The sequence below is a fragment of the Scyliorhinus torazame genome, chromosome 10, assembly GCF_047496885.1.
Source record: "Scyliorhinus torazame isolate Kashiwa2021f chromosome 10, sScyTor2.1, whole genome shotgun sequence".
Taxonomy (NCBI): Eukaryota; Metazoa; Chordata; class Chondrichthyes; order Carcharhiniformes; family Scyliorhinidae; genus Scyliorhinus; species Scyliorhinus torazame.
Genome location: NC_092716.1, coordinates 67,966,567 through 67,993,838, shown reverse-complemented (window position 1 = coordinate 67,993,838; position 27,272 = coordinate 67,966,567). Strand labels below are relative to the sequence as shown.

Sequence of the window (27,272 nt, the reverse complement as noted above, 5' to 3'; positions counted from 1 at the left end):
GTAGACAGAAAATATTAAGGGCAGGTCTTTCCCTAATGCTGTGAAGAACAGGATAGGAAACAGTTGCTGGGAAAATAGGGATTTCTGCATTAGGATGATTCCCCTACACATTTGCACCTTTGAGGAAGTTTCCCAGTAATGGGGTTGGAAGGGGATAGGCTGCCTGCATCACAAAGGTGACGGAGACCCCATTAGGGACATTTTTTCAGCCTCCTTAGCATGTTGCCATCATACGTACATACATACGAATTCAGTAAGATCATGGCTGATCGGTTTGCAACTATAGCCCCACATTCCTGCCTACCCCTGATAACATTTCACCCCCTTGTTCATGACAAATCTATTTAGTTCTGCCTTAAAAATATTCACAGGCTCTGCTTCCACTGCCTTTCGGGAAAGAGAGTTCCAGAGACTCACGACCCTCAGAGAGAAAACATTTCTCCTCATCTCGGTCTTAAATGAGCGACCCCTTTTTTAAAAAAACAATCACCCTTAGTTCTAGATTCTCTGACAAGAGGAAATATTCTCTCCACATCCACCCTGTCAATGCTCCTCAGAATCCTAAAGGTTTCAATCAAGTCACCCTTTACTCTTCCAAACGGTGCATACAGACCTAACCTCGCCAAACTTTCCACATAAGACAACCCACACATTCCTGGTATTAGTTTTGTAAACCTTCTCTGAACTGCTTCTAATGCATTTACATATTCCTTTAAATAAGGAGGCCAATACTGTACACAATACTTCAGATGTGGTCTTACCAATGATCTGTGCAACTGAAGCATAGCCTCCCTATTTTTGTATTCAATTCCCCTGACAATAAACAATGACATTCTATTAGCTTTCCTAATTACTTGCTGTACCTGTATACTAGCCTTTTGTAATTCATGCACTAGGACACCCAGATCCCTCTGCACCTCCTCTCACCATTTAGATAATATGCTTATTTTTTACCCTTCCTGCCAAAATGACAATTTCACATTTGCCCAAATCATACTCCATTTGCCAGAGTTTTACAACTCACTTAATCGCTGTCCTTTGTCCTTTTGGAGCCTCCTTACCTCCTCTTCACAATATACTTTCCCATCTATCTTGTAGATACCAGGGGCAAAATTCTCCGGAAACGGCACGATGTCCGCCGACTGGCGCCCAAAACGGCGCAAATCAGACGGGCATCGCGCCGCCCCAAAGGTGCGTAATGCTCCGCATCTTTGGGGGCCGAGCCCCAACCTTGAGGGGCTAGGTCGGCGCCGGATGAATTTCCGCCCCGCCAGCTGGCGGAAAAGGCCTTTGGTGCCCCGCCAGCTGGCGCGGAAATGACATCTCCGGGCGGCGCATGCGCGGTAGCGTTAGCGGCCGCTGACGGCATTCCCGCGCATGCGCAGTAGAGGGAGTCTCTTATGCCTCCGCCATGGTGGAGACCATGCGGGGGGTCGGAGAATCTCGCCCCAGATATCTACCAGCAGAGGGAGACCACTCCAGCCAGGCTTACAGATCAATGAAGATGGCCTACTCATGGTAACTGGAGGTTCCGTACCCCACTACAAGGCCTCAGGCATGAAAGAACACAATCACGGCCGATTTCAATCCAATGAAAGTGCTCCCTGTCCATCTTGTTAATTTCAGAATGGGCCTGCAGCATTGAGAGACTGCCTGTTGTCCTTAAATGGACCGCAAGCTTAGTGGCAGCCAACGAGGTGGTCACCTCCCTGAAGATTACAGAGCCAGTCTTGTTGTTGGCAAGTGCAGGCTCAGGGCTCCCATATGATCCTGACCTTGGGTAAAATTCCGCCAATAATGACAAAAGTGCTGATGGTGCAATGCAAATGGAGATGGTAATGGGACAAGCAAGCAAACTAAAGATGGGTCGAGTGGAGGTGGTAATATTAAGTTCTTTCCAGGTCTAACGAAAGGCTCCCGTCCTGAAAAAGAATAACTGTTTCTCGCACCACAGATACTTCCTGCTATGCATTTTCAGTATTTTCTGTTTATAATCCTTTATTTTCCATATTTGTCAAACACCACGATGTAATGATGAAGATCTTATTGTATAAATTGCAATGGAAAGTCAATGCAAAGCAAAATGGCACTGTACTGCTATCCTTTCCAAGTGATCAAGATAACACCTCTTTAAATATAATGTCCTCGAAATTTGTCAACATTGAACCATTCTGCCTATGTCATCAATGTACCAGTCAAAAACAATTTTGCAAAACAGTTTTGAGAATTCCTTTAACAAATTAGTTATTCGATAATAAAGAAAGATATCTCTTGCAATTTACAGTAGCTCTGTATGCTCCCTTAAAGATGTTATTTCATTGTTTTACCTACACTGACTGAACTACTTGGAAATATGGATATCATTCATCCACCTCAATTACTTCGCTGCTAATGTGCCTGACTTTAATTTTGCACCACCCTGTTATTCAAGCCACTAGTTCCAGCTCAAGTTAGGCCGAAGTAGAACTGAAGCTTCTGAACAGAATTTTAACAATGGAAGACGTTGTGATGCCTAAGAACTGTCATACACCTGAAAAACAGGAATATTTCGGGTGACTCTAACTCGGCTCCCAGAGAAAGATTCCCAGGTACAGCTGAAAGTGATCCAGACTGATAATAGTAAGCAGTTCTGTGGAGTGGGAAGCAGCCTTGATAATTGCATGTACAGTAAGGATGGAGATGAAAAAAAACCTTGTGGATTTTTTGGAAGTCATATATTTAGGTCTATTAATATTTTACATGCGAAATTCCTATTCAAACACTATAAAGCATGCAAGTCCTTCTGGGATAGTTTTACTGAGATGCTTAATCTCCTCAAGACAAGCCTAATGCTATTGTCATTCACTGGCAGGGTCAGACTGCCATTTATTTCAGTTGCACCAGGAATGTTGTTATGGTGGGAATTTTTTTTCTAAATATCTGCATGTGGAGTCTCAACAGATCTTTTCAAACAGAATAAACAAAACATTTTATGAAACATGTGCATATGAAGTTAAACAGGATCTTGCCGAACAAATGATGGCAACATGATTTAGCTGCAATATCAGAATGACAGGAAAATGTGGCCCGTTTCTTATTAATCCTTTTGAATATGTGGTTTTAAGCCATGGCTGCTAGTATATGTATGGACCTGATAATATATTTGTACACAACTATTGAAAACCCTGGAGTAACAGAGACTGGTTAACTTTTTATCCTTAAAGTTACAAAGCCAATGCGCAGAGTGGATAAGGCAAACTTGTTAATCCATCTCATTGCTTGCTCCAAAAAACAATTCAAATTCAAATTGAAGCCAATTCATGATCTCCACAAGAGACCTCCAATATCTGAGCTGACAATAAAAGGCACTGCACCTCATCTTGGGCTTGATCTGACGTTTGATCTTAGCCAAGAGGTGGTTAGCATTACTGTCTTACAGCAACTGGGACCCGGGTTCAATTCCGGCCTCGGGTGACTGTGTAGAGTTTGCACTTTCTCGCTGTGTCTGCGTGGGCTCCCTCTGGGAGCTCCAGTTTCCTCCCACAGATCAAAGATGTGCAGATTAGGTGGATTGGCCATGCTAAATTGCCCCTTAGTGTCCAAAAAATTAGGTGGGTTGCTGAGTTATGGTGAGGCATGGACCTAGTTAAGATGCTCTTTCCAAGGGTTGGTGCAGACTTCATGGACCAAATGGCCTCCTTCTGCAGTGTAGGGATTCTATGACGAAAGGCCAAGGATGACCTCCCTCCACAATGATCATAAACATGAACCAAAGCAGGTGGAAATGCTTTGGGACAGCACGGTAGCATAGTGGGTAGCACTGTGGCTTCACAGCTCTAGGGTCCCAGGTTTGATTCCCGGCTTGGGTCACTGCCTGTGCGGAGTCTGCACATTCTGCCTGTGTGGGTTTCTCCCAGGTGCTCCGGTTTCCTCGCACAAGTCCTGAAAGACGTGCTTGTTAGGTGAATTGGACATTCTGAATTCTCCCTCTGTGTACCCGATAAGGCGCCGGAGTGTGGCGAGTAGGGGCTTTTCACAGTAACTTCATTGCAGTGTTAATGTAAGCCTGCTTGTGACAATACAGATTATTACTTCACTGACCACTGCGTGAATCTCAGCTTCCTTGTGAACATCAGCTGGATTTGGTCACTTTATTCACAATGAAAACTACTCAAATGCAGCTGTAAAACCAACAGTAATGTACTCTGAACCAACTCAACAGTTCATATTCAGGCTGAAAGTCTGCCTTACTGTCAAAAGACAGACCTACTCGTGAAATATCCTAATTTAGCATTCACTTTTAATGAGGACAGGAATGTTTTTAGACAAACAAGGATTTGAAGAAATTTACATCTTTGAACAATAAAAGAACAAAAAGGTTGGTGAGTCATTTGTTTGTTTTACCTCACGGGTGACCTTCCCATTGTTATCGAAGTCATATAGAGTGAATGTCCACTCTTGCCTGTTGTCTTCTTCTACAGAAACATCACATTCCAACTCCTGTAAAATGCATTTTAAGGGCTACTTCAGACTTTCTCTCATCATATTGACTCGATACATTCAGCACCATAATTAGCAAACTTCAGACCTTAAGAAAAGGCATTATGTGCTAGAATCCTGTTTAATCAATGCCATGCGTCTTTACAATGTTGATATTTTGCCATATCAGTAAATATGCAGATAGAATCATAGAATTTACAGTGCAGGAGGCCATTCAGCCCATCGAGTCTGCACCGGCTCCTGGAAAGAGCACCCTACCCAAGGTCAACACCTCCACCCTATCCCCATAACCCAGTAACCCCACCCAACACTAAGGGCAATTTTGGACACGAAGGGCAATTTATCATGGCCAATCCACCTAACCTGCACATCTTTGGACTGTGGGAGGAAACCGGAGCACCCGGAGGAAACCCACGCACACACGGGGAGGATGTGCAGACTCCGCACAGACAGTGACCAAAGCCGGAATCAAACCTGGGACCCTGGAGCTGTGAAGCAATTGTGCTATCCACAATGCTACCGTGCTGCCCTAAGATCTACAATGATTACCTCACAAACATTAACTATTCAAGCAATTTAAATGATAGGGAAATCCTGATAAATGCAGTACTGCTTCACAACAGATGAACCAGGATATCTTGCACAAAATAGGTCCAACCTCGATTTTTTTTTTTTACAAACAAAATCACTTATTTATTCAACAATTTAACATAATTAATATCAAAGTGCAACTTACAAGTTATTTTATAGAATATGGCAAAAGATCAAACCTCTAACAGGTTATCTTTTGAAGGTCTAATGCAAAGGAAAATAATGTTCATGCTGAAAGGAAGCATTTCCAATAAGACCAAATATTATGTTTTTCTAAAACTGTGTATCTGGCATTTCCTGGTGATCAGAATTGTAATGATGCTGTACTTTACCTTCTAATGTTCTTCTCCTGAACATAGTGATTCATGGTGGGGTAGGGTTCTAAAGAAACTCATAGCCTTCCAAACTATCTCATTTCAGTGCTAAGTGTTCACTTCGGAGCTTAGATAACATGGAGCCAATTTGCAGTAGCTCACAGGAAACACTTATTGTCCAGATTCTATCACTGAAAATTAGGGTGGGGACTTGAGACTAGAACTTCATCCTCTATACATTGCCCCAGGTTTTTGTTTAGCTCATTTGTGGTCAATGGGTGATTTGATTGACATTTTTGAGATGTTAAAAGAAGCTGATGGGGTAGATGGAGAAATAAATATTTCTGTTGGTTTTGGAGACTAAACAAGGGAGGCATAGCCCAAAATTGGGAGTCAAATGTTTCAAGAGTGAAGTTTGGAAACACTTCTACATTGGATCATAGAATTTACAGGGCAGAAGGAGGCCATTCGGCCCATCGAGTCTGCACTGGCCCTTGGAAAGAGCACCCTACTTAAGTCCATGCCTCCAACCTATCCTCACAATCCAGTAACACCACCTAACCTTTTGACACTAAGGGGCAATTTAGCATGGCCAATCCACCTAACCTGCACATCTCTGGATTGTGGGAGGAATCCGGAGAACCCGGAGGAAACCCATGCTGACATGGAGAGAAATTGCAAACTCCACACAGACAGTCACCTGAGGCCGGAATCGAACCCAGGTCCTTGGAGCTGTGAGGCAGCAGTGCTAACTACTGTGCCACCATGCCGCTACATGCAAAGGGTGGTAGAAGCTCGGAATTCTCTTCTGCAAATGGTAATTAATGCTAGGTGAATTGCTCATTTAAAATCCGAGATATATAGATTTTTGTTAGTGAAAGGATTACTGGACAAATGCAAGCACATGAATTTAGGTCACAGATGGGCAATAATCAGATTGAAAGGCAGAACAAGATCGATGGGGTTAAATGGTCTATTCCTTTTTGCTGTGTTCCCTAGTGGACCTGACCTGGTCCTGTACTGGGCACAAGACAAGAGGTCCCATGGAAATAAAGTTGAAGGGAGTACTCCCAATCATTCCCTGTTGTCCCCCAGAGGCACAAGTTCTTGGATAAACTAGCCCAAGGTGCCTCAGATCAGAGTGTCACAGATCATCGCAGTTACCCAATTTTTAAAAAATCACTCTGTGCAGGCAATCACAGATGCACAAAGCCCAATAAGAGTCATTGGACAATGATCCTGAGCAGGAGCCATGGCTAATTGTTCTCCTGTGGATGTTGAGATTAACTGCAGTGTGCCCCAGCATAATCCAAGATCGTGCCTCTGGCTTTCTTAGTTTGTATGCCCCAGCTCCGTGCCAGCAGTAAAGTTACAAGTCAAGCCGTTGAAACGGTTACAGTTGGTTTGTTTCCAAATCATATATGATGAGATGGAGTGGGACTGGTTTGAAATTAAGCAATTCTCAGCTTAGATCTTGTGTGTATTTATCTGGTTAAAGGGCCAACATCATTTAGTCTGATGCACTTAATCAAGAAAGAAAATCAAGCCAGACTGCCAAGCAGAATTGCTTCCAGAAGGAAAAGATTCCCTTTCACGCCAGTCCATATTAGGTAAATTCATATCCAAGACGATGGATAGCTCTATTTGTAGACAGCTGCCAGGGAGGAAAGTAGAGATCAGCATTGTTCCTGCTTTTAGATAGTGATCCCTGTGCTTTAACATGTCAAAGGTTCAATAGCAGCTGAGACTCCAGTTGAGGCTAGTGCTAATGTCGGAATGTCAAGTTCGATATCCAGGAGTAGGAAATATGGCAATCCTCCATGCCAGGCAGCTAGAAATGGGCTTATGAAATTGTGTTATTCAAAGATTTTTTTTCCCCATTGGAAGGTCCAACTTGCTGTCCTCAGAAAGCTACGTATGGACTCACGTAAATAGGAATATCTTCTCTCCACAAGCTCTGGGAACTGATAGTGAAAGACATAATTGTTCTATTACTGCGAAAAACAGAATAAATGCTTAAAAACATATTTTACGAAGGAGTGATCTCACTTCACCTTGGCGATATTTTACATTGAAAGTGCTGGTCACACACAATGATGGTCTGACACAACTATGACTCCTGACAGGGAATAAGATGCCATTGCTCATCTAGTCTCACTGATGTGCACACAGGAGGAATAATCTAAAAAGGAAGAGGAAGTGTGACCAGGGAGCAGCTGCCCAATTAAAAAGAAATGGTACTCGAGTGTGTAGGTTCCAGTCAACGCCACGTTAATGATTTTTCACCTATGTGATGCTTCACCATTAGCTGTTTTTCATGTATTACAGGTTCAGATCTATTAGTAGGACTCAGTTTTAGGATCATTCAGGCAGTTAGCAAAACTTTGCCCTGTAAACATTTCAGGGTGGTTCGCATCCTCAAATGCTGGTGAAATATGTAGAAGAATTCACCCTCAGTAAAACCTAATGTGTGAAAAACCTCAAGAGATAACACCATATTGCATGCCCCTTCTATATTAAGCACGTCCTGCCCCACAATTTGGCATGGCTATTTATTTGACATCTGGTACTAACATCTAAATATTCTAAATGTTGGGAACAATATTTGATGCAGCCGAGAAAAACCCACAGAAAATTACTGGACTTAAAAGTGGAATTTATTTTTCCGATTCGCAAATAATGGATCTTTATAAACCCATCGACAATACAAATTCTCCAAAGAGCATGGATTAATTTAAGATTTTTTTTAAATCCCAGAGAAAATATTCTCTTGCTTCTTTTTTCTGGAAGGTGGTAATTCCTAGGCCTGAATTTTGCCCCCCAGTCGAGAACCGAGTCGGACAATTCCAAGCTCCAGAAATCTGACCTGGGAGAAAGTGCCCCAGATGGTTTGAATTTTGATCAGGCAGGGGTGGTAGTGGGGGCAATGAAAATGGACTTGGGGCGAGCAACCCTAGAACAAGTGCAGAGGCTGGCAGGTGTAGAGCTGGGCTGAGTGTAACGCCTGCCTCGGTGCACTGGCGCGATGCCATAAGTCTTTTCTTTAAAACACTAAATTTCCAAACAGCACTCCACACATTTTCTATGCTCCATCCATGCCTACTAATGCCCCCCCCCCACCCACCCACCCCTCATGGACCCACACCTCCCCATGCCAATCTTTGTCTCTCGACCCATCCACATGGCTCCCCATGCAACATATGGCCCTCTATCCATCCCCCATGGCTCCTCAAACCCTCCATGCCAACCCATGTCACTCTATCCTCCTCCACAACCCCTCACACTGCCCACCTCATTGGTCCTTTATATCCCTATGCCAAGGTATATCCCTCTACCTATCCTCTATGGTCCTTGATAGTCAACCTAGTGCCAGCCCATGCCCCCCCCCCCCCCCCCAATCATCCACCGCTTTGCCTTACACATACTATGCTTACTCACCCAGTATCCACCATGGACAGACCTCAGGACCCATGCTTAGTTAAGATAAAGTTCTTACATATCTATTTAAATGTCACTCGAAGAATTCCTTGTCTCAAAAAAACCCTACTCTCACCGATTATAAACCCAGTCATCACCGTTACTCCTTTATAAAAATAAGCATTGGGATTCATAGTCCCAATTCGATTCAGAGTTTATAACCACTCGGAGCTGTCAATCAAACCATGAACTGACAGACAATCCACTATGATAATGGAAGGTTGTGAAATTAATCATGCAGCATTCATCAAGTAATGATATCGCCCAGCCCAGTGTCAACAGACCGTGAAATACCTAGCAGTCTTTGACAAAGGGTCACCTGGAGTTGAAACGTTAGCTCTTTTTTCTCCCTACAGATGCTGCCAGACTTGATGAGATTTTCCAGCATTTTCGCTTTGGTGAAATACCAAGCATTGATTTATTTTTGAAAAAATTGCAGTTTCCCCAAAAAATATTTAAAGGGCAGGAGGTTTAAATGCATTCACAGTTTGACAGTTCCTTTTGACAGTTCCAATGAGTTTATGCACTTTTTATGTACATGCATGTCTACTTTTACAATCCCGAAGGGCACCTTACTTCTCCCAAAGGGCATCTTACCTCTACCAAAGGGCAACTGACCTCTCTCAAAGGTGTCCAAGAACCATATCCAAAAGAGTATGCCACCTATCGAAGCAACTCTGCAAAATTTAGACCTGCTCCTAACAGATCTAATAGTAACTCATTGTACATTCCTAGCTGATGGAAATACAACATGACTGGAGGCAGCTGCTGCTTTATAGGGCAGCTGTCTCCATGTACCATAGATGAGCAATTTGGAATCCAACCCTCATTCCACCCCCTACAAAAATGGTAAGTATCATGTTCAGGGGCAGGACTTCTACATCCAGGATTACATAGCCATTTTCGTAATCTGAATGGAAAATCAGGTCCTTTTGTCATGAAATATACATCAGGTGACTGAAAGCAATAAAATATATCGGGGTCTAATTCTACTTCAGTTAGATTAAAAATTGGTAGTATCAGAAAAAACAGTTATACAATCACCATCTGCATTTCCTTTTCATTGATATGGAAATTCATATTGACGCTATAATGGGCAGCTGATCCACTACCGCCCATATTACAGCCCACTGAGGTTTAAGATAACCTGACTAGACATCCAGCTTTTTCTTCCTGTGCACAGACAAATAAAAGGATCTTTCGCTTAGACAAAAATCAGACTTTTTTGTGGGCCACTGGGAATCACCAAGAAAATATGGGGTTGGATTCTGCATTTGGGAGACTATGGGCTATGTCCGAAGGAAGTGTCTGGCTTTATGACAAAAAAAAAAAATCGGCAAGGCCTCAGCACCAATCCTCCAACTGGTGAGGGGCTAGCAGCCGCGCCACATAAAATGCACGGCCTTCCTGATATATAAACAACGCCTGGAGAATTGCCAGGTCCGTGGCCGAGCATAGGCACGGCGACGACCTGCATCTATCGCGCCGTACAACATGGCGGCAGCTGCGCACAGACCCAATCTGCCAAATAGTGCCTCTCTGGACACACCCTCGCCACCCCCCCCCCCTCCCCCACCAGCCCTCGCCGACGCTACCCCCCCCCCCCCCCCGCCAGCAGCACGGTTCCCCTGTGGCGGCGATGGACGCAGTCCGCAGCTGCCACGCCGGGTTCACAAAAACTGAGAGCACACCGGTCCCGCGCCGTTGGGAACTCGGCCAATCGGGGGTGTAGCAGAGGGAGGTCCTGGTAACGTCCTGTGGCCGTCCCAATGGCATGCGGCATACTCCTCGATGATGCCGTTTTGGAGGGGTGGAGCATCAGAAAACATGTGCCGCCTCAGATTTGGTCATAAACAGGGATTCTCCCCGCCTGATCACCGTTTACGATATCGGCGTCGGGCAACGGAGAATCCCACCCCAGGTTCTCCTATTGGAGCCGAATACCTTTTGGTTTGCTCTGGCGCTAGGAGTGCCACCCAGAAACAATTCCCTCTCCCTCAAATCTATGCATGGCGTGGAGCGCAAGGGATTACGTACCTAATCCTACTAAATTGGCGATCCAATACCAAGTCCTGGCGACTGCCCCCCCATAGCACCTCCCCCCCCACAGCACGCATGCATAATGGTGACCTGAACCCACCCCCCCCCCCCCCCCCGGCAATATCTGACACCCAGCCCTCCCCATCAGTCACCCCTGCCTGGAAGCTAAAGAGCAGCCCAGGCAGAAACAATTAAAAATCACTGCTCTTTCATTCACCTGTCCCTTACAACTGCCTCAGACAGAGGTGTAGAAAGTAGCAGCTGTTATTTCATAGAAAGCCCAAACCACATGTGGGGCAGCACGGTAGCCTTGTGGATAGCACAAATGCTTCACAGCTCCAGGGTCCCAGGTTCGATTCCGGCTTGGGTCACTGTCTGTGCGGAGTCTGCACATCCTCCCCGTGTGTGCGTGGGTTTTCTCCGGGTGCTCCGGTTTCCTCCCACAGCCCAAAGATGTGCGGATTAGGTGGATTGGCCATGCTAAATTGCCCATAGTGTCCAAATTTGCCCTTAGTGTAAGGTGGGGTTACTGGGTTATGGGGATAGGGTGGAGGTGTGGACCTTGGGTAGGGTGCTCTTTCCAAGAGCCGGTGCAGACTCGATGGGCCGAATGGCCTCTTTCTGCACTGTAAATTCTATGATTCTATGATTCTATGAAAGCTTTAAACCACTCAGATCTGGATTGTTTATTTTCATTTCCCCTCACGCTTTAATGCATCTCAAGTAGCCTGCTTTGAACCTAAGCACAATGTTTATAAACATCTAGCTACTACTGATAACTGATTTTGATGTGATCAGGAGTTGTGCTTTTTGCGGAGAAAAAGAGGAAGTGAAAGCACTTAACTCTCCGAAGTTTATACACATTGTGGTTAGGTTCAAAGCAGGGTACTTGAGGTTCATTCAAGCGTGAAGGGAAATTAAAATAAACAATCCAGACATCTGGCTATCTGGAAGCTATTATCAGCTAGTTTAAAGCCTACTATTAGCTATTTCTCTTTGAAAGTGAATAGAAGGCTTGCAGACAAAAAGGATCGAAGGGGGCTTAAAGCCATGTGATGCGGTTTAGGCTATGAAGTAACAGCTGCTGCTTTCTACACCTCTATCTGAGGCTGCTCTTTAGCTTCCACGCAGGGGTAACTAATGGGGGGGGGGGGGGAGGAATCTCTGATAGGGCGGGTTCTTTGATGAGGAGATTTCTGATATAGGGGAGGGTCTGGTGGAGGTCTCTGGAGGGGGACTGATGGGGGCTGGGTAGGATTTGCATTGTGGGGGAGGGGGCTCTCCGATGGACTTTGGGGCACCTACGTTAAATATTTGCCCCCTTGGCCCAACGCGAGGATCACCGCCGTGTCAGGGCCACACTGGCAGATATTTGCACCAAAACATGCCTGGTTCAATCCTGGCCTAGAGGGCCAGAGCCTCACAGAGGCATGGAGAATCTGGTGTCCAGCCTGTTAACAGGGGCACAAACCTCAGTGTCGCCCGCAGTGGGGATAATCACAATGGGATTGGCGCCCGCCTGTTTTTTGCCCAACACAAAATTCTCCACTGCATCTGGAACTCCGCTGGTGGTGGCGGGAATCCCCCCCGGTGTTAGCATGAAGGGTGCACATCAGACCATATTTTGCTGCCAGGTAAGTCAGAGCAGTCTGATCTTGGTGCTCCTCCCATTCTGTCCTCTTGAGCATTCCCTATTTTAATCATTCCACATTTGGTGGGTGGGCCGACAGAGGGACACATGCTAGTTTTCAGTCAGAGCCTCACACTTTGACAACATTTGGGAAAATTCCACCCCAGGCAATAAAATATTGGTCAGGACACCAGGATAACAGCTTTTCTCTTCTTCTGAAAGACGACGGGATATTTTACGCCCACCCAAGCAGTAAGGTGGGTCTCAATTTAACATTTCGTCTGAAAGATGGTACGTCTGACAGTGTAGCATTCAGTAATGCACTGCACTCCCTCGCGACTGCATTGGAGTGTCAACCTTGATTTTTGTGCTCAAGCCCTAGAATTAGACTTGAACCTAGACCTTTGTGAGTTAGAGGCAATAATGCTACAAATTAAGCCATGGTTACTACATGTGATGAATGTAAGAAATGTTTTTATATTATATATATTTGTTGTAGCCATGTTATTAAAAATCCTGGTTTAATGTACAGGCAGGTGGTGTGACTCCAAAAGCTGGTCACAGAAGTTGAGGTCATGATTAATTTTAACTATTTATTGTTTACAAATAGATGCCGAATGAAACTTTGTTATGATTGCTGGAGATTCCTGTAGATAATTTGAGGCATATGTTTAAACTTAGGTAAGCAGGTTGTAGGATCGGAGTGGGATAAAGATTATGTAAATGGGAGGAGCCAGGTCAGTCTGTAGTTTTGCAGTTTGATTTGGGTTTTGCAGTCTGCTAGGAGTTTTTAAGTTGAACAGCAGTTTTGCCAAATGGTGTCAGGTTGAGCAGGAATCTGACAAAGACAGAACGATCTGCAGGCTGTCCCTGAAAGGGTCTCGCTCTCCATGCAATCTTTCCAAGAAAGACCTACATAAGAGTGCAGCATTTATCCCTGTATTTGCTCACTTTATTTACAAGTGGCTTTTGACATGTAATGGGCATTGCTTAATTGGAGATAGAGAAGGTCTAAGTTAGTAGTTAAAGTGTTTCCTTTTATTTTAAGAATTGTGTAACTGTTAATTGGAAAGCTACTTTCTGTGATGTTAATGTGGTTACTCCTGTGTTGATAATAAAGTTTGTTTTGACATAAAAGATCCCTATTTGCCAGTGAATTCACTCCTGGAGCGAAGTATCCTTCCTTCACAGTTTTACAAATTGAAACATTATTGGGGCCTCTTCTGGTTTCCTAATATAAATTGGGGTCTGGTCCATAACATACATTGAAGGTGCTAGAGAATGCATTATTAATTGGTTTTTGCAGTGCTCAGCCTGTGGCCATCCCTTCTAAAAGATTTTCAGTAAAACCACTGCACACCATGGGCCTGTCCTGTCCAAAATCCTGTCCTGATAACGATGGCTGGGATAATTTAAACCTTTTTTTCAAATAAATGTTTTTAATTGGGTTTTTGATGGGATAATTTATACCTTGGATGGTGCTATGAAATAGGAAATATTGATTGAGCTGTCCATTTTATCTCTCTCCAAATTTTAATTTCCTTTGAAGTTTTACACTTTTAGCCAAAGTAAAGATTATATCCAGTGCTCAAAGGTGACCTGGAGTAATTGTACGATGGTCATAGCCCAGTGCACAACTGCAAAAGCTACAGATCTCTTCAGCACATAGAAGTTGGCTGCACATCAGAAGTGGAGGAGGAACACACAACAAATTTACTTTCTTTCTCCTTTTTAAGTTTTAATTTGGACAATGTATGAATGGCTGCATTTGTAAAGCCTCTTACAATGAATTTAAATTACCTGCTGAATTTTACCCTAAAGATTGTACCTCTGTGAGGAAACCAAAGGGTGTCCTTTATCTATCTGTGCATACCTGAACCAGGTATATCTAAACAAAAACTCACTTCAAATTTCAGTTGTTTCTTCACGCCACTTTGTCCAGCTCCTTCTTTTTCCATTTTCTTCTCGACTGTATTATTAAAGCCATCAGTATTCTCTGGAGGTAGAGCAACTTCAAATTAAACACAAAAGGAGAGGGGCGTCAGGTGTTTCAACTATTTCATGATCAATACAGTACTAATCCACCCCAATTTGATACAGTATAGTATAGTTTAAATATATGTTTTCATAGGAATTCTTAGACATATAAAACTTTAACCCTGTATACAAAATGATAGATGCAGAACAGGTTGGTTTCTCTGGTCCCCCTGCCATGTGTTTGTCAGTGGTGTGCTGTTCACTAGCGGTTGGATTCAATCCTCCCACTGCTTGCCAATGGTGTTTCCCATTGAAACCATCCTACGCCGCCAGGAAACCCATGGGTGGGGGTGCGCTGCCGACGGGAACAGCGAATCGCAACGGTCGGCGAATTCCGGCCAATATCTAAAAGGGAAAATTATTCCGAAATGTAGCAAAACTAAATTAATCAGTCAAATGTTTACCATTTACATTTTAAAAACGGTTATGAGTTTTGCTGACTCTCAATACATGGATAGGTGGTTTATTGAAAAATCATCATCGCGACAGGTGGAGAATTGTGAAATAAAATTGAAGTATAAAATAATAAAAAGATTGCATAATTATGATGATTGCAATCAAGAATTACATTCAGTTGCAATTTACTCCTTAATTTACATTAATAGAAATGAAAAGTCCACTGCACTCTGCATTTTGTATTAAAGTCTATTGATCCTATATTGTCAGGTGGAGTTCATTAAAGTCTCATTTACATACTATTTATGAGGATTGGGCCTACAACTACTGCCATACTGCCCACACCTGCAAATAGTTGTACACTCCTACGGTTCGTGTCCCAATTTCCAAAAAGGTGGTCTCAGCTGCCAGAGAAAACAGCGTCAACATGATAGAAAACCTTTCTTTCCTTGTACATAGAATAGAGCGATACGTTGGTACAGTGGTTAGCACTGCTGCCGCACAGCGCCAGGGACCCAGGTTCGATCCAGCCTCAGGTGACTGTGTGGAGTTTTCACTTCCTCCCCATGTCTGTCTGGGTTTCCCCTGGTTTCTCCCAGTCCATAGATTGGCTATGTTAAATTGCCCCGGTGGGATTGCGGTTTATTGGGCCTGTGTAGGGTGCTCTTTCAGAGGGTCAGTGCAGACTCGATGGGGTGAATGGTCTCCTTCTGCACTGTAGGAATTCGATGATTCTATTCTATGAGCATATTAGTGGATTAGCAGATATTCAGCACCAACTCCCCTCATCCTTTCATAGATCTCCTTTTAGATAATTTAGGGTCATCCATGAGACCTTTTCCATATCAATTCAGACAGCTACACAGCATTGCAAAAACTGTCACAGACTCTGTAACCACATAATTTAGATTTTGGGTCAAATAACAAATATTGACCTCAGCATTTTACTTAAGTAGGTGATCGATTGCCAAGGAAGTGCAAAATAATGATTAATAAGGAGGTTAGTATGGGATATTCAAATATAGCTGTATGGATGTGAAAGAAAACGACAATTTGTTTCGTCAAACAATCAAGAACTTTGAGTTGATGGATCTTCCAAGGCCAAAGAAACATCTCCATCAGATTTTGTTGCAAACAGGCACAATTCACTGGAAACATTTCAAAGTGTGATCTCGGGTGCGTTTGGTGGGGTGTTCCATGGCAGCTGCAATGGCAAGGTGGAGACCACTATTCAACTGCGCTTAGCTCATTCTTTGGGGAGTTTCTCCCCCCCTCGAAGCCACACTTTGAAATTGTTCTGACACCAGAGAGCTGAACTCGCCTGCACGACCGGCTCCATAGAGATTGGGGTGCCATTTTGAAAGGCTGACCCAATCTCTACACCCCCCCCCCCCCCACCACTTTCAGGGCCTGCCTCTTCACCCCCCCAAACTTTCTGAAGCCGCTTTATACCCCCCTCACCCTCTCTTTCATGGGCGTGGCTCCCTACATCCCAACCTTTGGCAGTGCCTACCTGGCTCCATGGCAACCTGCAGTGCCAACCAGGCAATGCTATGGTACCAGTTTGGCAGTGCCAAAGTTCCTGGGTGCCAGGAGGAGCACCAGGGTACTACCCTGCCCTGTCCCCGACCACACGGGGGTTCTAACAGTCACCAAGACCCCCCCCCCCCCCAAACGAAGGTGCCATCACGCCTGGCGCCTGGTCCACAATTGTAGAAACCACTAATTGGTGCCCGGTTGAGACCTCACCACCTCGACCGTTGACTCCTGGGCGCCAGGTGAATGTGGCACGGGATATTTACATGAGCCTAACGGCTCATTTAAATATCATTATCAGGATCACGCCCTCGACAATGAGAGCCGCAAGTAGAGTGATTTGCGCGAGGTTTCGCGCCTGACGTGAAGCCCAATTTGTATGCCTCTCCTGCGATTCACCCATTGCGCCCGGTGAAAATCGCACCCAGACTCTCTGCTGCCTTTGACCAACTGAACATTGGCATCTTGAATATATTTGTACTGTTTTTACAAGTTTATTCTGTTTTGATGTGTTCCTTAAAAAGGCTATTGCTTTATAGATAATGCTTCATTTTGATATGATGGGAGTGCCTCTCCATGATTCCTGTTTTTAGAACAATGTAAGATCATGATCCAGTAGCCAGTGGGTAGTGAACCTTTCTTTGAACAATACATTTTCTTATTAGTTTCTGTGACATGCCTCCAAAACAGCAGATTTTGCACATCATCCGTGAAAAGCTCAACCAATAGTAAAGCAGTCTAAAGTTTGAAGCACTGTAGATCGCCAGCAGACATGGTCAGAACACTGCCTGGGCACTCACTTGACATCAACATGTCACAAAGCCTGGGAAATGCACCTCTGGACCTACAAGTGAAAGTTTATAACTGCATGGGCTACAGCCAAAGTAAATTGTAAAGATCTACTTTCCACAGAGAGGCAGTTGCCTGCTCATAATTCAGATGGTCTATTTTTCTGCAAGTCGTCGTAAGATTTATTGAGCGATTCTAGATTCGTGGCCACTTTTTGGATGTCACGCCATTAACATGAGTAATGAAGGGACAACAAAAGGATGAGCCAGATGTGCCAGTTTAATGCCAATTAAACAATCCGGAAACTTGTTGATGCCAAATGTCACAAATTAGAAATTCCCTTTTCCACATTCCCCATCACACCCCACCCGAGGGCATTTGAAAAATGAAATGAAATGAAAATCGCTTCTTGTCACAAGTAGGCTTCAAATGAAGTTACTGTGAAAAGCCCCTAGTCGTCACATTCCGGCGCCTGTTCGGGAGGCCGGTACGGAAATTGAACCGCGCTGCTGGCCTACCTTGGTCTGCTTTCAAAGCCAGCTATTTAGCCCGGTGCTAAACCGCATGTTGGGATACGATTTGACGTGCATCAGTAACCTTATCATCTCATCCAGAGCTAACCTTCATGCAACATCGAACAGGAAGGACCAGCAGGCAAACCTAGTTATTGGGGACACCACAGCGCAGCACAATCCTATTCTCAACATAAATGTGCGCAATTAAATAGTAATCAGGAGCAGAAACTTTGGCTGACTTCCACCTTCCCATGTCTAGTGACATGGATTAGGAAGATGTGTATTTAAATAGACACTAATGTTCTTGCTCTAAAAATAACACAGGATGAGTCAATAACCTTTTTCCCCTTTTCATTTTTAAATTCTATGCACCTTCATTCACCTGAAATGTACACTTTGAAAGAGGTAGACTTGCCACCGTGAATAATCGGAAAAAATAATTAAATTGGGCCCAGTATTGATGGTCCACTAATTCTTTCTGGACTTTGCAGCTTTTCTTTGGTCAAGTGAATGTCAGGATAAAATGGTTTAAGTGTTACTGAGCCCACCAACAATTTACTGAAATAACTGAAGCTGAATTTGAAGCACCCTTATTTAACAATGATCCACTCATTTCCCAAACTTTATTGAATAAAATGGATTCAAATTTTAGCTTGTATTTAAAGATTTAGAGAGTTGATGTCAAACCCGGCTCAGGGAGTGTGATGTGCCTGGTGAGGAGCCCATACGAACATTTTAGCACTGATTTAAAAAAAAATTTAGAGTACCCAATTCATTTTTTCCAATTAAGGGGCAATTTAGCGTGGTCAATCCACCTAGTCTGCACATCTTTGGGTTGCGGGGGTGAAACCCACACAATCACGGGGAGAATGTGCAAACTCCACACGGACAGTGATTCAGAGCCGGGATCGAACTTGGGACCTCGGCCTCATGAGGCAGCAGTACTACTCACTGTGCCACCTTGCTGCCCCTTTAGCACTGATTGTTACTTGCTCTTCAACAGGAGCGAACAGGGCAGGGCAGAAATTAACATGAAGGTGCTGTGCACTGCAATTCCAGCCAGTACGACGATTTCAGAGCAAATCCTTTGATCATATCCTCTCTTGTGGTTCAGTGTTGCTGAGGTATGCCACCTAAAACAGATCCAGAGACGGTGCAGTGTTGCAAATGTACTAAGGTGGGTTCTGTTTTTCTTCTTTATACTGGAGTACACAAATGTTGTGCAGATAGGTTGAGCTGTTAAAGCCTGGAAGGTAATAAGGCTGTCTTTATGGCTCTAGATTGTTGATAACCTCTTAATCAGCAATTAGTTCACGATACACCTGGTTTACGTGGATGTGGCTTTGTCTGTGAAAAATTCTGGAGCTAACTCTACTGCTATTTTTCTGTACACAAAACTCACAACCTGCCTACTCTAGCTCAACCTCAGGTGAAGTCACTGTCGTACCAAGTCAGTCATATTCCTTCGGATAGTTAAGCCCAGGAACTTCTGCCCTCGCCTGATCTTGATTGGCCTTGACAAACACTCAGTCCTCACACCCTGTTTCTTGCTCTATTTTTGTATGATTGCACTACACCTTGATTTCCTGAAGTTCAGCAAAACTCTTACCGGTTGATCCATTTCTCCAGGTCATCCAAGCTTATCTGGAGCTTTTCGGATACTACCTGAACTCATGTAAATGGAAACATCATCGGCAGATTGGGAGTGCGCCTCAATTCATCGTTTGACTATTTAAAAGTCGTCAACAAATGAAGTACAGGAATGAGCTACAAGCCAAGCCCTGCCACGTGCCTACCATTCAGCAAAACATTGTGAAGCTTGCTGTTCGCTGTCAGCAAATTTGATAACTTGTGAGGTGGTGTAGTAGTCATTGCGCCTGTTTATGTCAAAAACCTTTCCCCAAGCTTTCAAATAGCTTGTGGGTGGTTAACTGGCTGTTTAATTTCACGGAGCGCTGTTTATCTCCAAGACCTTTTCCTTCTGTTCTTGAAGCAATGTGTTGGGGATGTCACTAGACCTCACCAGGAATCTGCTTCATTGGAATTGTTGCTACTGCTACATCCATTAATGCATCGACCAGCTGTTTACTGCTTATTGCCAGGTCTCACAGGCAATTGGGGATGAAACCCTGCTAGATGCAGCCTGAAGACAGCTAATCAGCTGCTTTAGAGTTGCATGTTTGGTGTGATTGCAATCAGGCAGAGCAATCCGGGCGTGATTTAACGGGACAGAATCAGAGTTAAGTTTTGGACGTGGTGTTTCGAAAGACACAACTATTTAACGCTATTCTGCACTTTTTTTGGCCCCACCGAAGAATGCCCTGCCGTAGGTGCACTTACACCATTTCCTGCATTGACGAGCTCAGCTCACCAGTGCAGGAAGAGCATTCGCGGATGGGGACGACGACACATTTTTAAATGTTGCCCCGATCTTTCGTTCCTCCCCCAGCCACTCTCCGGGGCACCCGTCCACTGCACCCAACTTCCGTTTATGGCAGTCCTCGAGCCCACCCCTCACTCCAACTCTTAATGTGGAGATGCCGGTGTTGGACTGGGGTGAGCACAGTAAGAAGTATTAACCTGGTGTTGTAAGACTTCTTACTGTGTCCACACCTCTTAAGGGCAAGGCACTCCCAGGCCTGATCCCTGGCACCTGAGCAACCTGTGAACGGGAAAGCAAGGTTACCACCCTGTCCAGAGCTTGACCACCCAGGGGTCTCTAATGGCCTGCAAGATCCTTCCAGGTGCCGTTACACCTGGTCCATGTTTGTGGAAACCAGTGCTAAACAGCGCCATGGCAAGATTCCCAGGCACGACCATTAGTTCATGGGCCCCGAGAGAATATGGCGCAAACATATTCAAATGAGCCTAATGATTCACTTAACTATGTTAATCTGGATCTCGCCCAGCGACGGCGACATCCAGATTGCAACGTCTTGTGCGATTCCATTAAATCTTGCGAGAAGTTTTGAGCGTCGCAAATTTTGTGAGCGGCCTCTCACAAGATTAAGTAGCCTGTCGCTTCACCAGGTCACGTGCGACGAGACCATTAAATTGCGGCCATAGTGCAAAGAGGACTCTCCCACAACTCCCCTAACCACAGGCGGCGTTACAGTGGTGAGATCGGGTATGGTGTGGGAGTTAAAGCTGCTGATGTGATAAGTGTAATCAGCTACAGCATCTTGAAATCCCCAGTTAGGTCCAGTAGCTTCTTGCTTGCAGTGTTAATAGTCTAGCCTTCCAACACGGAATGTTTTGCATTGAATTTCCCAGGATTAGCATGTGGTTTCGAAATCACAGATTTCCTGAATAGGTGTTGCAATGGAGAAGTCCCTGATGAACAACAGACAGCCCCGCAAACCTTGCCAACTGGAGTCATTCCAGGTAAATATGTGCACAGCTTAAAGTAAGTTAAGTCTAGTTCTGGTTCTGATTTACCACCAATTCCAATTATCCCTGGTGGTCTATAAAAGCAGGATCTGCCTGGGAAAGGCTAACAACAGTACTTTAATCAAAAGCCTCTAATAATTCAATCATTATAGAAACACTTGAATTAACATAATAGTCATTACTTATTTTCTATGAATAATTTATCAGAAAGAATTCATGTCTATTATGCAAAACATTTTTTAAAATACTTTTGGCAACCTGCCAACAAACTGAACAGTTTTGTCAGATGAAAGCTGTGGCTGATGAATTAGGCACACCCTTAATTTAATAGATATCCAAGGGCAATCCTTGGCTTGTAAGACTGATAAACTCTCTGGTGACAAACTGTGGTAAAGTTTTGGTTCATTTCATAGTGTATGGCCTTGAGGTGTCAGTTCAAAATCTTAATCATTGAGCCTTAGTATTAACAGTTGTTCCCATCCAGAATTTCTAACTATGAAGTCATAACTTTAATACATTTCATTAAAATGACCTCACAACTTCTATTCCACATTTGAAATAACACAGATAGCTTTTCTCACACAGCCAATTAGCAATATTGGCCCCTTACTGCTGTGCTAGCTTCTTACCACCACAATAATAATCCTTACAGCTCAAAAGCTGATTTCTTCATCTCCAGTTTCTATTCTAATAAAAGAAAATGCAATATAGAACTTTTCAGCAATGGTCTACAAGCTTTTACATTACTTTTTGTCTCAAAAAGCAGCCTTTGACATATGATTGCTCTCAGCGTCAACATCACAGATTTGCTGCCTTGTGATATTTGGTAGATGTGTAGGCAAGTGCACAGATGGTAGAAATGACAACAAATCCTCTTTCAAGTACTATTACATTAATCTGTATAATAATTGTTTCTTGCTGCCTGCTTTAATCATTTAAATGGTGATTAGTATATAGAAATTACTTCAAATGAAAACTTTACAGAAAATTGCTAAATTTCACAACAGGCATCTGATGATTAAAACTCCACTTTCTGCAATGATGCATTAAACCTTTTTTCCCCAAGCTAGTTTTTAAAAACTAGCTGCGTAATCCAGTTAATCACACAAATATGGAAATAAACCATATCCCATTTTGTACTAGTTTCATTTAATCCCCACTGAAACCTTATCAAAGGAAGACAGCTATGGAAGAAAAGGAATTGCACAACAGAAGTTCAGAAATATATAGGGAGCATAAAAGTAATTAAGTATATGGAAATCTGATGTTTTAAAGGCATTCTGTTTTTTCATTAGATTCCTGTTGATTTGTGACTCGGGGTGTGTTGCTGCGAAATGAAGGGAAAACAGTGAGATACCATGGCACCTGAAGTTAAACTACATGCTACATCACTCTGTCGGTCCTTCTAGGCAAGTTATAAACTTACATGGAGTGATTTTAAAGGAGTTGGAAATGTAAATGATTTCTTCCCTCATTTCAAAACCATTAAAAGTAGAGCTCTTTGCATGCATTTAAGCAAAGCTCCCTTGCCTCGGACAAGTTGATTGGGAACTAAACAGAATAAACCAATTCTCTATTTTTATAAAAACTATTCATGGGATGTGGCCGTCTCTGGCTTGCCCAACATTTATTTCCCATCCCCAAGGCAATTTAAGAGTCAACATTGCTGTGGATCTGGAGTTGTCTGTAGACCAGGTAAGGGTGGCAGATTTTCTTCCCTAAAAAGGACATTAGTGAACCAGATGGGGATTTTTGTTCACGACAATCACCAATGGTTCCATGGTCATCATTTGACTGTTAATTCCAGATTTTTATTGAATTCAAATTTCACCATCTGCCATAGTGGGATTTGAACCCAGGTCTCCAGAGCATTACCCTGGGTCTCTGGATTACTAGTCCAGTGACAATAACGCTACGTCACTAGTTAACAGTATAAATGCACCCTCGGAGTAAGTACGAAAATGGAATCACCCAAGACCACAAAATGAAATAAATTCATGACTAATATCGCCAATAAGATATACAACACTGAATTTGCAAATATAAGTTTTTAACATTCCACTTATTTTAAACCACAGGCAATTCTATTACAAATTAAACCTGGGATACCAGACAAGATTGCATAAACATTACTTTAATAAAACAAAAGTAAATTTGAATAAAACTCCAAAGTAACCATAATTTTCCCAAATTGGATGCAGTCTTTCTCCAACTCAGTAATAACTATCTCTTGTGCTGGCATCACACAGTCCTGATTTGCTATACAACACTAGGTTTTGCATCTTGCATACATTTACAAGCCCAGTACTAAAGTTGTCTAGACTATGCATGCCTGTGCTATTGGATTTTATGAAGCACCCGTTTGTAAGGCTATCAGCCCAATTATTCTCCTCCCAATCATGTGCTAGATTTTAGGGGAAGTGGAATCAGGTCTAGATTAGGATGGAGGGTTCAAAGAATGTAGCACAGTGGTTAGCACTGTTGCTTTACAGCACCAGGGACCCGGGTTCGATTCCCAGCTTGGATCACTGTCTGTGCGGTATCTGCATGTGAGCTATTCTAAGATGCATCAGTAAAGCTGCAGTGTCTTTTTTTTTGTATTGTCAAACAAGCTAAAGTGTGCCGATATTGTCATTGGAGTCCAACTACTGTATTAAGCTCAGATTGAACTGAAACAGCCACGGGTTTCCTGCTTGACCAACCTATGTAGAAGTGACTGGGGGCCAGAAGAGTTGCTGTACTTTCGTCATCAGGAGCAGCAGGTTGTGTTGTGCCATGTCCTGTATGGGATAATTAGACGGTGTCTGCCAGGAACTCCCTCCCCTGCACATACCCTCTCCCTGACATTGCAATGCCGCTGTAGGACAGTCCTTGGGTCACTGTCTGTGCGGAGTCTGCCAGGATCGAACCCAGGTCCTCGGCACTGTGAGGCAGCAGTGCTAACCACTGCGCCACCATGCTGCCCTCGTTACAATGTAAACTTAGCGGACATGTCGAAAGCTCTTGATGCATATCACTAAACCAATAGCTGCAAGTTCTGTGAAACACTTTTCAGAATGAAGCTAAATCTGTGCGAGTTTTTGTTACCTACAAGGGTAAATGTACGCTATTTACTGGGATATTGCTACTAGTTCAACTCAAACTGAGTAGCCTAGTAGAAGGGCTAATGTACATTATATTCTTGGTAGATATGTAAAACAGGAACTTTATTAAGACACATTTTACATAAGGCATGAAAGAGAGCAAACCATTTAACATTACATCACTTCATGTGATGATGTACTCAGTACCTGATTAGCATATTACAGTTAGAACTAACCCCTTATAGCACAATGTAATGCTTGACTGAGAGAGAGCGGATTAGTTCCATTATTCTTGTGACTCAGTTTGATGCTAGATAATATGACATTGGCTTTCTGACATTACAACAATTTAATGAAAGTAAATGTACTAATCAGAGTTTTTAACATTTTTACCGGCTGTATCTTTGTTGATCAATTCATTGGGCACGATTCTCCAATTCCATTGAAATGCATAAAACCCACGAAAATCAGGTTCGTTTTTTTGTATTGGTACCAAGATTGTGCAAATTTTGATCTTGGTATGTTACAAGCACTACTGACCTGGATCCCTCTAAGTTTGCACTGCCAACTGCACACTATCCTGTTTATCCCATTAGGTAGCAACTGCCAAATTAAACGCTTTATTTGGCCATATTCGCTTGAAACTCTTTGATGCTTTATTCTCATGCTAAGAAAATGCATTTTGGCTGTAGATCAGACAGAATTAAATGAAGTAACTAATTCATTAAGTTAAAATTTAAACACTGTTTTTATGTTAGCCAGAAGAGTGAACTTTGTTTTAAAGATCAAAGAAGATTCTCCACCCATCTCTGAAGCTAAAGCAAAATCACTCCCAGCATGCTTTTTGGGGTCACTTAAAGCTTTGACACACGATTGTTGTGAATTCAAATATAAGAAGAAATTAAACAAACAAAAAAAAAAAAGAACACCTTCAGTGTTTAAAACTTTTGAATACATATAAAAAAAACATATTTGTACAAATACAGTGAACATGCTTCACACAAGAAAGCCTTGGACATCCTGTACAGAACAGTCAGATCGGATCGTTTGACTCTGGAATGAAACCCAATTACTTTCCTTTAACTGTACATACCTTAAGAGTTTAAATTTCCATTCATTTGTAGCTACTGTGGGTTTTGCTAAATGATGATTTCAAATCCCTGTCCTATGTTTGAGGGGGGGAGGGGGAGGACTTCCAAGTGAGGATTTGCATGAACTTACATTGACGATCGTTAATGCAGTAAAATTTCTATTATTCAGCATGCATGGGAAATTGTTGCTGCCGTTTAATCAAAATGCCGATTACTCAAGGGTTCTGCGTTTTCAACTAATGCTGGGTGATCCCGCGGGGGGTGACGTGGATGTTGAGGTCTCACAAGAGATGTGGGTGCATGCAAATCTAGTGAGTCGCACTGGGGGAACATAGGGCTGCAGAGCAGTGGGAGGTTGAGACAGGAGCAAAGGCAGGCCTCGATTAACAGCTACCAAGGAATTTTACAATGTTTAGTGGTTGAGTGAGAATGGGACTAAAGGGGAACAAGTGGTAGCACCAGCTCCTAAGGGAGGAGAGACATTCCAGTCAAAAAACAGACCCAACAGAAATTCCAGTTGGTAGAGAATTGCAGTTGGTAGACTACCAAACATCACAAAGTTTACTGCAGTGATTTTAGCAAAGCATAGGTGGTGGGGATATTCGGGATAGCACTGTGAAATTCAGAATGCCACAAACTCTCAATCCAAGCATTTGTAATAAATATTATTAGGAAAACAAAGGTAGTTTTAAGGGATTTATGTGTGTGGGTAAACATTAGAAATAACATAAATAGTTTTAAGTGGGTTCAATTTAATGTTTCTGTGCCTGGAAGGGACCTGTAGTTAGATGCATGCTGGACAAAGGTGTTTGTTTGTGTGCGGGTTGGTTTCAATTGCAATTGGGATTCTCTTGTGATTGAGAGAGCTGTGGTGTTAAAAATCAATAGGCCAGCAGAGATATGCAAGCATTGCTTAGCAACTAGAGGCCCTTGTAAGGTAATACAAAAAGCTTTCCTGTTCTTAGATTATCTAACTGAAAGCCAGGGCAGTTGCAGATAGACAGCCAACTCTGCTCGAGGCCCAAGAGATGCTGTACAATGTCGTAATGTGCAAGAAAGCAAGCTCCAGTGGAACTAAAGGACAGTTGGTTCTAGAAACCTGTAAATGGGAGAGGATATGGTTCATGGGGACCATTGAGAAAGTTGGGAAGGAATCAGCTGGTGGAAAACAAAGTTTCTGAAGATTTGTAAAGTAATTTTAAAGGTTCCTAAAGTTTGGAATGTCTTACTGCAGTCTGTGAACCAAATTTTTAAGTAATTAGGAAGGCAGTATTGGCTGGATATCAGTGGGTATAACATTGGAAGTCAGTCTAGACAAAGGATACGATTCCAGCGACCGAGTGCAACGGATGAATCGCGCACCCTAAATCAGGCTTTGCGCGGGCCGATGGCGAGTTACCTTGTGGCTTATTTAAATACCCAGAATACGCAGACGCGGATTCACCCAACACCCAGGCCATGCTGGGAGGACCTCAATAGGACGCGGTTTAGTACTGGACCACACTGTCGTGGGCCAGTTGTAACAGCACCTGGGAGGGGAGGGTCACCCAGGCTATTGGAAACCCCCATGTCCTGGACAGGTCAGGGTGACACCCTGGCACACCCCTGGCACTAGGGTGGCAGTACAAGGTTGGCGCTGCCAGCGATCAGACACAGTGGGGGGGGGGGGGGTGTCTTGCTATGTAGAGGGAAGGTGAGTAGGGAGAGTTGCTGGGGACCTTCCCTAGGATGGGGAAGGGGTGGTTAGGAGGGGGGTAATAAAACTACAGGGGGACTGAAAAGGGGTTGGGGGGGGGGGGGTTAAGATCGGGACCCCGATCTGCGAGAGCCTTTCCTGCTGGCGAGCTGAAGCAGACTTTAACTCGAGACCGCTGAATCGTGCCCAAAGAAATCCTGGAAAAGGG

General features: G+C 43.5%; 1 protein-coding gene across 2 annotated transcripts in view; it reads right to left on the bottom strand.

The window, feature by feature from the left end:
- The window catches only part of nkd1 (NKD inhibitor of WNT signaling pathway 1), a 115,521-nt gene that overhangs the window by 12,086 nt on the left and 76,163 nt on the right, over positions 1-27,272 (bottom strand). Inside the window, exons 5-6 of one of the 2 annotated variants that reach the window (XM_072518228.1) lie at positions 14,436-14,542; positions 4,384-4,479 (exon numbers count right to left, since the gene is read on the bottom strand). In XM_072518228.1, the coding sequence (XP_072374329.1) occupies positions 4,384-4,479; positions 14,436-14,542 (203 nt within the window). The remainder of the gene's footprint in view (positions 1-4,383; positions 4,480-14,435; positions 14,543-27,272) is intronic. The other variant, XM_072518229.1, reaches the window with a different exon arrangement.